At 36.1% G+C, this 13,540-nt stretch overlaps 1 protein-coding gene across 6 annotated transcripts in view; it reads right to left on the bottom strand.

The window, feature by feature from the left end:
• The window catches only part of diaph2 (diaphanous-related formin 2), a 501,500-nt gene that overhangs the window by 168,571 nt on the left and 319,389 nt on the right, over nucleotides 1-13,540 (bottom strand). For all 6 annotated transcript variants that reach the window (XM_066715009.1, XM_066715013.1, XM_066715012.1 and 3 more), the window contains one exon: nucleotides 882-1,011. In XM_066715009.1, coding sequence (XP_066571106.1) covers nucleotides 882-1,011 — 130 coding nt within the window. The remainder of the gene's footprint in view (nucleotides 1-881; nucleotides 1,012-13,540) is intronic.

A 13,540-nucleotide genomic window follows, 5' to 3' on the forward strand; every position in this document is an offset into this window, starting at 1 on the left:
AATAACACTGAGGCTAAAGAGAGCTCAAATTAAAAATGATCTGTCTGAATGAGTGGCTGAAGTGGAAAAGCTTTTAGAAAAGACAACCCAGCAAGTATTCTAAGTGGTGACTGTACGAGCGCAATAGGAAGGCTATGCTGGGTACAGAAAGGTGCCCATTCAAATGAAATAAGTTAGAACTTCTTATGATTTACTATACTGTACTTACTATACACATTCTTATTGTTTTAAAAATAATTACCTTACAGAATGATATCCTCTTGCTTTCAGTAAAACATTATTAAAGTGTGACTAAGTTTAGAAGACCAAATAACACAAAAAGCGTAGTTGCAGAGCATTATGGGTTTATTTGTTGTAAGGGTGAATATTAATATTAAGTCTGACAGTGACTGGTGGTGACCCCATCAGATATATATATATATACTGTATATATATCCCATATATATATATATATATATCCCATATATATATATATATATATATATATATATAGATAGATAGATTTTTTATTATTATTATTTATGTAATTTTTAAGTCCAGTAAATGAGAAAAAAGGCAGAAACACTCATTATTGTATTTGATGTTTTGATGTTTCTTTTTTTTTTACTAATAACATTAAAAAGATAGTTACATCTTTATGACAGCAATAAAGCATGAACGCAGCTGTCTAACCCTTGCAGCTATAGAAAACTTTATACAGGGGAATATCACCATGGTGCAATAGAGAGAATTCACTTTACCTGAACACAGCCAGAAAAAGGCAAAGTGCGGTACAGAGTTTTGGAAAAATAATGTTCAGCAATTCAAAAAACAAGAAACAGAGAACATTTCAACATTATTAAAACCAAACACAGCTAATAGGAGGAAATGAACTCACTCACCTTTACTGGCACTCTCCACATGTTCAAGTTCATCTGGGAACTTCAGGATCTCAGTGAACTTCTCCTCAAACTTTTCTACAAGGAAGTGCAGTAGTGTTGTCTTTTGGTCAGTGGACTTTGTGTCTCTAAGCTGAAGGAAAGAGAGACAGACTAGCAATGAGTACAGACAGCAGGAAGCATTCAATCGAACACAAGATAAGCATGGTCTATATCAGGGCTTCAATCGACGAGAAAGGTCCACACTCAAGAAATAATTTATGAAAAGTTGTGCATTTTAATAGTTCATAAATATTGAGATCATTAGCAAACAAGTAACAAGTAACATGTTTAGCCTGTAGGCTTCATCAGTGCCTATAATATTATTTTGTATTATATGTGACGTTTTGCTGTGTTAAGTGTTGTTGTTCAGTATGGAATACAGATTAGTCCTTTGTGACGTCAGTTTTGTTTTCCTCTTGCTATTTTGTATATAATTGATCATGGTTGTAAAACTTTAGTCTCTCTCATTGATGAACAATTATCTCTTAAATACTATGTTTGATTTAATGCAAATTGTCTATCATGACCTTAATTGATTATGGCTGAATAGTTACTGTATTAATTGTGATTAATTAATTCCACGTGTTTTATAATATTTACAGATGCTTTTCTTATGTCTATGATGAACATGTGTGTTACTTGTTACTTGTTGCTAATGACCAGAGTATTTACGAACTATTAAAATGTATACGTTTTGATAAGTTATTTCTTGAGTGTGGATCAAGAAATGAATGTTACTATCATTGGTCTACACACCATAATTGAATTTACTCTTTTCCTATTTTTAAGCGCAGGGTTTCTCTCTTTTTCTTATAAGACACATCAATCACTTCCTCCCAACCACCCCTATAGACCCTTAAAACAAAACTCACTTTCAGTGAGAAACATATAGTAGTCCTGATATGCAGAATTGTGTAATTCTGGTAAGATATTTTAATTGATTTTATATTAGATTTTTTAAATATAACGTGCCTGTGTAAGGGTGTCTGCTTCAAAATTCAGGCACACGTGAATAAAAAAAAAATAGATTACAACAGTAAGTTTCAATAAAGGCAAGGTAATCTAATGATATACTCTAATAGTGTATGGTTTAGGGTTTCCCTTAGACTGCATCAGTGTTTTTTAAAACAGTATTTAACTGGTACATATTATTATTACTGTAGAACAGCTCCAAACAGAACATGTCCCTCAAAATAATGTTATTCTTCACCCTGTCAAATAAGTAATGGAATGAAAGAAAACATTTTGCAACAGATAAGGTATTATCGAAATCATAGTTCTGTATCTGGTATTTAGGAATGCAGTGCATCTGTATATGGTTCTACATTTATTAAACCCCCTCAAGCATGCTTTGAATATTTTTTTAATACAGTGTTCCCTGACTTGAAAATGGCCCATTTGCTTCACGCTAATGAATGAGACTCACCCCAGTAGCGTATCACTGCAGGTCAGAAGAAGTAACAGAAAGCAATAAGGTATTTTGACAGGACCAGATAAGCATTTATCTGCATGAGTCAAGGTATTAGCAAGTATCTGTCAGGCATCAGGAATACCTAAACAACATTTTGAGGAATCTATTTCTACAACTGCTGTTAAAAAAAAATTAAAAACACCCCATTGTTTACAATAACAGAAGGCTCTGCAAGTGCTTCAAAGATACATTGGCTGACTCATGTAATACAGAACACTGATTTACAGCATAAAGGACATTAACAAACTATAGTAAAAAACAAAACAAAAAACAAATCGGAAAATACTGAATTAAGCTCTATGTCATGAACAGCAATAATAGGACATAACAGTCAGCAAAACCTCAGCCACACAAGCCCAGATACCACTTCATTGTTCATCATTATCATTACTACACACAAATAATATTATTTCCTGACATCCCAATTACACAGGCAGTGTAGGAAATAAAGCACCAGTGCCTGGGGGAAAACAAGAGCCTTCTTTGGCTAGCACAGTTTAATCCTTGCTGCATCTCTGACTATGCATTAGGCAAAAAACCATAGAGCCCTGTGATTCTTTATGACCTTTCAATGAGAAGTCCGTGGCAAAATAATATGTGGGAACCAAATCCTTTCTTCCCTCTCTTAAAAGTTACACTGATTCAAGTGATTGGTTCATTGATGCATTCATCCATTTATACATTCCCTCACGAGATGCTCTCTGCAGTATACTTTTTCTTCTTTCCACTTTTTTCCATTTTTTTTTAAGAATGAATGCATTTGGGAAATACGCTTTTGTCAGAGGCACGAACATTATCCCACCTTGCCTTGTATATCAATCAAACTGTGATAGGTCCGGGGCTCTATTAAGTGTGGGTCTCCAGTTTAAAATAAAAAATGTCATTTATGTAGCAGCAGTAACAGTAGCTGCATAAGAAATAGTCTCTGGGCTGAGATTCTTTTCATTTTGCTCACCAACTAGTCTACCAACTAACAGCTGACTTTTTTCAATCATGCATCAGAAAATCTACAGCAAGAAAAACAAACCATCCCACGCTAGTACTGTATTAATGTGTATATGTTTATATATTACTAAATATATATGAAATGAGGGAAAAAATATATTCCATACTGTGCAACATCTGTTCATCATATCTTACACTAATATATTGACATTATGCTTCAAGGTGTTTGAGAGAGAGAGACTTATAAATAGGTATATCAATAATTCTAAGAATATCATCAGCAGAGAAGCAGTGCATATGTGCAATTCAGATTTGTATATCAGATTTATATATCAGATTTAAAGCAGTCCCTCCCTACATGATTGCATACTATTATATATGATTTCCCCATAAGTTTCAGTTACCTCAGTAGAACAGGTCCAAGGTGGCACTGCAAGATTGGAATATTTTCTTTTTACTGCACATTAAACCTATTTCTTAAACCTACAGTACAGTTTGACTAAGAGTTAGACCAAATTAAAACCTACCCACAAATATGTACAAATCTGTAACCTATCGTGGTTTAATGTATTGTTAATGCCACTTTCTACTATTTATAAATCAATCAATCAATTATAAACTTTGTAATTTGTGGATGGGTCTAAGTTAAGATTGAAAAAGACAAACAATGTCTGTGCTGTGTGACCAAATCAATGAATTCTATTCTATCTCCGGATAAATTCCTTTTAACTATTTTATGTACCAACTATTACGAGGAGTTAGGATAACTGTAAAGAATGCTGCATCACTGTAACATTCAATATAATGCAGACATTTACACTGCTGATGGGAACTAAATAAGGGCAAAGACAATGTTGATTGGTCAATGACAACTCACTCCCAGATGTAGTGCTTCCAGGTTAAAGTGGGTTGACATAAAAATGTGGGGACTGTCTTACTTTATAGAGTTCCTTGACACACCTGTGGGTAAAATCTAATCCTCTTATGTGCACCTAATACACTGTTCTGTATCAGGGCCCCTCTCCCAACAAAACAGGGGCTGTGAAAGGGGCAATGCCTCTCCGTTTTTACAATCTGTGCTTCCGCTTGACAGAGAAACGCAGAGGAAAGCGGAGTCAACAGGACAGCAGGAGCAGCTAATGCTAGAAAGGCTTCAGGGTTGCATTAAGGAGGGCAGTGGGGCTGAGTAACCTTATCTGCCTCTCTGGCTGAAACAGATTGCCTGCTGTCAAGTCTTAACTTCAGGATGGCTGGTTTGAGAAATAAGACGACTTCCACATCCCTCAGCTCAGCTCCACGGCACACTGCATATCTTTGGAATGTACACGGCACCCATAAAGCTGTAAACACATGCAGCAGTCTTGTTATTAACCTTTTTGCAAGTGTAATGACCGCAACTATTCTGTGTGCAGTATGGCAACGTCCCACTGCCAACAGGATTATTTTACTGGAGACAAGATTGCTCAACATGCAGAAATGCTTTATTAAGCAAACTGCAAATAGATGTGGTATTATGTGAGCACAAACACAAACTGCGTTTATTTCAATATGGGTTTCCCATCTACGGTTGGTGTCAAAGGACTGAAGTCCTAACAATTTCACGGCATGTTAAAGTTTCATACTGACTGCACACTTCGGAGATGTCAGAGAGAGAGAAATTCAGCTTCATTCAGGTGCTAATTCTTTGATCAAATCCTCAATACTAGTAAACTAGTGGCTTCTTTACCCTAGTGCACATATACCTGTTACCATTTCTGGAACACGGTAGCACAGAACAGAATCAATGCAGGCCTTTTCTGTCTATTCTTTGTTTTTTCCTCCGCCCGGCAACCTGACATGGTTCAAAGTAATCGTCAGGGTTAAACATATTTTGCGATTTGAACATAATGCACGAGGCAGAAATGATATCGGTTGTGTGAAATATGGTAAATTGTGAGCAACATTGAAACCCCTGCTGTAATCAGGGCATGATTGCACTGGAAAGCAGTGAGCAGTTTGATTAAGCTCTGTTCAGTCGGCTCCTCTCTATTACCTTGTTAGTCGTATGATTGCATACAATTCAGTTACCAAACAACTGAAAAGCAGCACATTCAGATCTGATGCTTCCACTTTAAAAAGAAGAAATGAAATAACTTGGTGATTCAAAGTGTTATAATCATTAGAGTAACATACAATTATGCGTCAAGATTAATAACTGCATGCATATTAATGTGTTTCTGCAGGATCACTAATAGCATTATGAATTGGTTCATTAACCGATTGGGTCTTTAATAAACCAACAACTATAGTTATTGCACAGCTGCCTGACAGCAAAGCATGAAGTAGCATTTTTAAATGATACACCCCCACAAATGAATATTTCTTGTTGATAGTCAGTCCTCCACCCCATATTAAGCAGGGTGCTATTGTAAAGATTTATGATTACTTCAAATTATGTTCAAGGTGAAAGGATAGTTTATCATTACGATATGTAAACAAAGGTGATATATTTATCTAAATAAAAGGCAGCAAATGATTACTGATTCAAGGGACCCAATGATCAATAAAGCTTTTAGCCTGAAGAGGCAGCTGTACCCCTTTCAAAGTAAGGGAATCTGCTCAGGATTAAACAGTGATTGTTTTCAGGTAGAATAAATTGCTGTGCAAACCGTAACTTAAAAAGATGGAATTGATTAATCCATTAAAGAAGTAAATTCAGGAATTGCTTTATTACCTGTATTGTGCTATTTATCAGTTTATCTATGAGTGTTATTATTATACCACACGCTTTAAATGTGATCTTCTTAGTCCTAGGAATTCTAATAAATGGAACAGAGAATCATCAGTGAATTATTACAGGAGTGTTTCCTATAGAGCATTTTTATTTTTAAACGGTGCTGTGTTTGAGCATCCATTATATAAATTGCCTCCAATTTCTCTCAGAGAAATTGGCTATAAATGACATGAAGCTGAGGGACACATTTCAGCTGCAATCTCTGAAATGACAAACCCTTACAAACGACTTCTTCCAGTATTAAAAAAAATTATCCCAACAGAAAACAACTACAAAAAAAAACACACACAGAAAAAACAATAAATATCAGCTGTTTTTTTTTTTTTTTTTCTGGAATGCTCTTTTCATCTAGATAGCTAAAACTGGTCATTCAACAAAGCTTTGCAAGCTTTTTTTCTGTTTGAGGTCTAAAGAGGACAGTTTTCTGTGAACAAGGAGATGAAGCATAACCATCACTCTTTGTGTTCCCATATTTTGCAGATTCTGTCTTCTGACTAGCAGGATCCCCCACTACCCAGGTCGATATTGTAAAATTTCAACTCGGCACCTTGGTAAATCATCTTCTGCGACATATCGACTATTGTTTCCTTCTATATCTCAATAGAAAATCCGCAGAACAGTTAATATGGAAGGAATCATGAACGCTCCAGTGCATATATCAAAACAAGCCGTGCTGCTTGCCTGTCGACACAGCACACGAATCCTAATGTTATTCTCTTTATTTAAACAAAATTAAGTCCTGCACTCGCTCTGCCATGGGGTGTTTACAAATCATTGCTTTCCTCAATAACATGCAGCACAGTAATAGAACAGGCGTAAAGATAATGTATTTTAAAGGCTTTGCGATTACCATAAAGACATTAGGTCTGTGCTGACTACCTAGGCAGGTTTAGCGCATGCCTGCCTCCTCTAATTTCGAAAGCTGTCATGAAAAAAATGGGCTTTGCAAGGGCTATATCACAATTTTATAAAAATATTCATTAAATAATATGAAAGTGTTCCTTTCAATTCTGTTCTACACAAACTTGCTTTTAATAGAGCTTTTAACAGCATTCTAAAACACTACGTTCCCCTCGTGTTGTCTAAAAATACATTACAGCACACTGTCGCTGGTGTTTACCCTAAAAATAGAAGCTTTGAGCTTTAATTTGTCATCTTGTTTCTCCTACTTCATAAAAAGCAATGACTGTACTTTGTGCTGACAAAGAAAACTAAACAAAATCTGTTAATGTATTATTGTAAAGTGCTATAAAACACTGCACATGCAGAAGATGAACGTCTGCTATAATCATGGAAAACAGTGCTTCTGTTTTTGGCACAGCAGCAACTACTGCCGTCTTCTGTTCGTAGAATTATATATTTGTTATATTTATAAAAACACACACAGTTATAACCTTTTACAACTAAAGATCTGAAGCAGAATGAGGAGGACCATCACAGTAAATGTATGCTGCTTTCCAAGTTTTAAGAATGGTCGTTTGTAGTTTTCTTTAGTACGAGTTTCAATACTGGGGATCGAATCAGATTTTTTCCTTTTCCCCATTTCAAACACAAGTCATCTTCAGTTGCTATATGTAAAGATGATGCGGATGTTCCATATTACTAATTAACAACCTCTACTAATTTGAGAATGGAAAATCCAGATGTGAAAAGCAGAGGGGGAAGGGGTAAAGTAAAGGATGAAACCTATACAACTGATTGGTACCCTGCAAATTTTACCAAAAGACAGCTACGAATACAGTTTATTTCTCATTTGAGGTGGCAGAAGCACATAGCAGTGACTTAAATAGCACAAGTTTCAGAGCAAAACACACCATTGAACAATTGCACCGTAATCCTTGTTTCCATTATTCACATCCTGACTTGTCTCTAAACGTATACATTAAAAGTCTAATGATATCAATTGCACCATCTCGGCTTGCTGGGGTGTGTCCTCGAGGCTGCTGCCTGTCGAACGTCACTCACAGCTGCTAGAGATTTGCCCTTCTCCAGTCTGTGCCGCGATGGAGGCTTCTGTGCCTGGCATTTCTCCAGCAACTGGGAGACGTCAGACAGACAGCAGCCTTGGGGCGATCCCCCTGCACGAACGCAAGGTGACATCTTTAAAGTAATTGCATTGGACTTGTAACTTTTAAGTTGAAAAACTTATCACGATGTGAACAGTGAGAAGAGTGACAGGCACATGGGTCTAACAGTTGAAGGAACACATGGTGATATGCATAATGCTAGTTTTGTTTGGAACCCCACTACTTGATAATCAAGCGCTGTATTTAAGCTGGGAGAGCAGCTCTTAAAAGTCCCACATATGGGTTATCAGGAACACTTCCTCACATCAGCAAACACTATTTATTCAGTGCCTACTGCTGCATATTTATTACTGGTCTAATTAAACTGCATTTTCGAGCTCATCATCATCTCAGACAAAATTAAATCAGGTACCTTATTATTTATTTATAGCCTAGGTTATTAAAGTTTATTAATAACCATGCACTTGCTGAATCCTGACATACTGTATCAAAGGTGGTAAGCACCTTGAAACTACAAGAGCTTTGTCGGTCTGCAAGTGATCTTGAAATATTAAAATATCAGTTATCACTGCCTGGTTTCTTGCACTAATCAAAAACCTCCTAATTGTCACAAAAGTGAATGCTTAATATGTAGCATACCATTTGAGCTAGAAGTAGATAATGACTGCAGTACGGGTCACTGTTATTGGTTATGTTTGGCTCAGGATTCACAAGTTAAATTAAGTTGGCAAAAAGTTATTTCCATACATATGGGGAGAGCACAGAATATTTGTGTTAAACAGACTCCTCTTAAAAAACACACTATAGGCAAAAATGGACAAGCTGTCTCAGAGGTACAATAGCAGTCCAATGTGTCCTGCTTTTACCAGTACAGCTGAGAAGTGTGTGTGTCTGGTCTGATATATTAATTTAGGATGCATTCATTTTAAATATCTTGTTTTCCCTGAATGCAACAGGGAAGGAAGAATTCTGCAACACATCTATATTCCCCACTTATTGGAATTAAGGTGAAAACATTATAAACAATAAATATGTGTGATGTTCGAGAGTAATTGACTGTTCATGTATGGATAGTGCAAGTTGTTTTAGTTGTTCACTTTGTGCCCTTTAGTTTAAACATTAATTATGCATAATGTAAAACGTATTGATAAAATCATTTAAGGAAGAAATGGGGACAGTATGAGGTCTCCAAATTGTCATTGATGGAAATTACAGTCAGTAAATGTTCAGTGCGCTCTGGGTAAAATTAAATATAGCACATAAAGCTGCAGCTTTTCTAATTCTATATTATTTAAATGACAATCAGATGGAAAGGTGTTTTACAATGGAGAAAAAAGGTCACAGGTCTTTCAGGGAGTGTTTTGCAATTATAATTTTCAGAATAATCAAAATAACACAGCTGCTTTAGCACTCAGGTTTATGCAGAACATACGCAATCTGGATATATGCTGACATAAGTCTCTTCGAAGAGATAAATATATATTGTGTATTAAGTATATTGTTATTAACCTCTCTACATCTGAGTTCATGTAGAATATAAAGATTGGTAATATGTGTATTAAGTACAATCAAGCAAAACTATGGTATGAAGTTTCATTCAGTACTGCTTGACCCATGGGGCCTAACCTGGACTCTAAACAATGGAATTAAACCTGTTAAGTCGCTTGTATTGCTTATAGCTTTAAAACAGGAATACAAGATGATTACAAAACATATTGCCAGTAAGGCCAGTTGTTGAAGTTTGTGCATTAAAACAATGTTTTCTTTTATATGTGGTTTTATATACAACCACATCATTTAGGTTTATGTTTCAGGATCAAAATCACATCAACTTTCCCCTAATGAAACATTAAATCCCCAGAACGATGTGGTATATGTGAACATGTTTTAAATTATAGGAGTTTACAAGGAAAAGAGATCAGAAAAGTCATCACTGCCCACCTCCAAAAAAAAAATTTCAGAGACTGACTGGCAACAACACTGAAGTAATACATCTAATTACTGATCTAGTCAGCAAGGTCACAGCCTTCACAAGAATACAACAAATTAAAAACATCTAACTATTTTGAAGCACTTCAACAACAACAACAAGCTTCTGAGGGTGGAAATGAGGCCTGCTCATACAATGTATGTTGGTCTGCCATGATGATCAACAATAATATCAAAACTATAGATTAGTATACAGCAATTGGTCTATGTAGATGTGGAGTTGGAAACACAGTATGATTGCATCTAAACGATTACAAAAAAAAAAAAAGATCACACAAACAATACATGTCTGGGTTTATGATGACCCACAAATACTCAAATTGAGCCCAGCGCACCTTTCTATAGAAAACGAAGGAAAGTAATATGTATAAGTGGTCTCATAAAAAAATACTTAGAAAAAAAAAACTGGTGCTGGTCACAAGAGGGGAGATCTGTGTATGCCTGCCAAACTCTACACTCCAGTGCATCAGAAAGCTTGTTCCATATTCATTCCCCACTGTGATCACTGTGGTATTGGAGCTGCATGCTGTGAGAGCTAATTAGCACATCCTACCTCTTCGTGCAGAATCTAGCAATCTCTTGCTAATAAAACTGCCGTCAACAACCTCCACCCCCCCCCACCATCTTCATTAGATAGGAATCAATCATGTGATCAAAGTGTGTAATCAAACTTTAATTTAGTACATTTTTAATTTAATTGTTTTTACACCCGGTATATAATAAAAAAAAAGTGTAAAAAGTGTGATATGTGTGATATTATGCATTTGCTGTTTGGACCCTCCCCCCCCCGCCTATCTTTTGCATGTGAATGTGAATTTATGAAACACACAAAGAAAATAAAGCAGTTTGTCCTAGTTTTCTAGCAAATCTGAGTTCAGTAAAGTTGGATTTATACAAACTTAAGAGAGGTTTTTACTTGTTTTTATCTGTCTTTTGTTACCACTAGGCGCAGACATATGAATAATTTCAGCACAAAGCAGCAACAAGGAAGTCTAGTAAAAAGAACAGAATGTAAGATCCTATTTGTGTTCCCTCTACATTTTTTGTTTAGTGGTATTTATTTATTTATTTTTTGCTGTCAATTTGTCTAAACTCAGTGAAAGATTAAACTTGCAATGTTGTTATCATTGACAGCCCAAACTACTGCTAGTGTGAGTGGATGTGTTGCTGACATTCCCCAACTACAAAAGGGTCCTGACTGGTAAACAGTGAAACCCTGTGGTTTTAGGAGATTACTCAGTCATTACCTTTATCGGAATGAGTCACAAGTTTATTAGGAAGATGACGATCATCTGCTTTGAAGAAGCCAACGAAAAATAGCCAATACCTACGTACATCCATGCCGTAAAATAAGTGCTTTTTCTCCTGTGGTGTTATATTAGTTTTATTATCAATCTATATATAAACCTACAATGATTCTCTGATTGATCTGAATAAAGACAGAAAACAAATTAAAAAAATCAAATAATAGATGCATGTAAAACATAGTTCTTATTCAGGCAATTATGGGAATTGTTTTAGATACATACATATAGAAAAGATTTCAGTATAAATAATAGTGAAGCACTCTGTATAACACTGAAAATAGGCAGCAATACACATTCCCTTTCTTTCAACCCTTCACAATTACACCTACACATACATCCTCTTAGGCATCAATAGTACTACAGCTTTTTTAATCTTCCAAAGGGGAGAGCACACACAAACTGAAAAGGCAGGAGCTCATCGTCAGGCCTAGCTCGAATCTCCTCCTCGCCACAATCTTAATCTCACGCTCTTCCCTTCAACTTCAGTGCAGATGGAAGTTGCAGCCGAGTCAAGGGCTCGTTTGATCTGCCTCTTTGAGGTAAAACGCAGTTTCCACGGGCTCAGGTCTAGGTAAAGGGGTCCAAGCCGTAGCGAATTGGCAAGGATCAAGCAGTCACCTTAGGTAATAACTGCTTTATTGAGGCTCTGTGCACACTCAGCACTATCTGACACAAGGCCTGTCACTTGTATTGTTCCTCATACTGAAGTGCACAGCCCTGCATCTCATTTGTCAATGACAAGAACCCAAGCGTAGAATCGAGGTGCTATATTCCATAAGCCCCCTTCTGATTGCCCAGCAGTTTGTATTGAATTTTTGTGACTCTTTTTTGAGCCTCCCCAAATCAATGACGGTGACAGCATAAAGGGAAGCTAACTTTTTTTTTTTTTTTTTTGAGTTTTATATATACAAAAAACACACTCAGAGTTAGCACATATCAGTTTTTAAAGATTTAACCCACAGGATTAGTTCTTCATGAAGCAACTATGCAGCAAGGGGAAGGTGGTAGGAAAAACTTAAAAATATATATATGAGCATATCATATATTCAAGGCAACAAGATATGCAAGATAATTAAAAACGCTGAGGTAAATACATAGTTATTTATAATTAGTGTGGGAAATAAAGATTCCCTTTCAATTCAAAATGCAGAGACATACAGCATGGATCCAGTACATTATGACTTACTGCCCCCATGTTCCCCATGTAATCTTGAAAGTGTTTCATTCAGCAGGAAATGAGCAGCAGAGTTCAAATCCAACTTCTTCACATAAGTCTGGCGGCTGATATTACAAATTCCTATAATTTCTTTTCTGATTCATTTGAGATTCTGCTTGTGAAATTCACTGCTCCAATAAAGTGTCAAATTTGTTTGTATATTTAGCAAACAACTCCCTAGAGTCACAGAGCCCACCCCGCCTAATCCCTCCAATACTGTGTATATGCTATTTAAGGCTTTAATTCACTTTTAACCTTCAAATTATATGGGTACTGTTAATTGTGTATAAGAGCATGTGTAGTTAGTCATGTTCTCATTGCTTAGATTGATCGCTAAAATGAAGGCTGGGATTAAATCAAAACTGTGACCCACCAGCGAATTATAACCCAAGTACATGGTGACAGAATTTTAAAGCACAAAAGAAAGTAGCTTCTGGCAAAACAAAAGCTGCCAATAAGAACCAGTTTATAATTTGTGACTGGTGAGTGGGTCAAAGTTCTGTTTTAATACCAGCCTAATTCGGAGGATAAATATTACAAATTAAAAATTAATATTAAACTTTGATCTTAAATTCAATATTTAAAGAGGTACTTATTGTAATACAAGCAAAAGCAGTCCGAGGCTCTGTACTGGTTACGGTTATTGATATGGATGGATGGATGGAAGCAAAAGAAGTTCCTAGTCTGGGGAATTACCTGTCTTCTCTACCAATAATTTCAGTCATGTCAGCTCTGATCACTTAATTTAACTAGTAGAGTTTTGGCATCAAATCTCTCTTCACTGACAATGATTATGTGTGAATCTTCCAAGTTCTAATTTGTGTATTCCAATTTCTGAACTGTGTGTTCCATGCTCCACTGCACATGCCTGGGGAATCCTGGCAAATGATAC

Source organism: Amia ocellicauda, chromosome 10 (genome assembly GCF_036373705.1).
Source record: "Amia ocellicauda isolate fAmiCal2 chromosome 10, fAmiCal2.hap1, whole genome shotgun sequence".
Classification (NCBI taxonomy): Eukaryota; Metazoa; Chordata; class Actinopteri; order Amiiformes; family Amiidae; genus Amia; species Amia ocellicauda.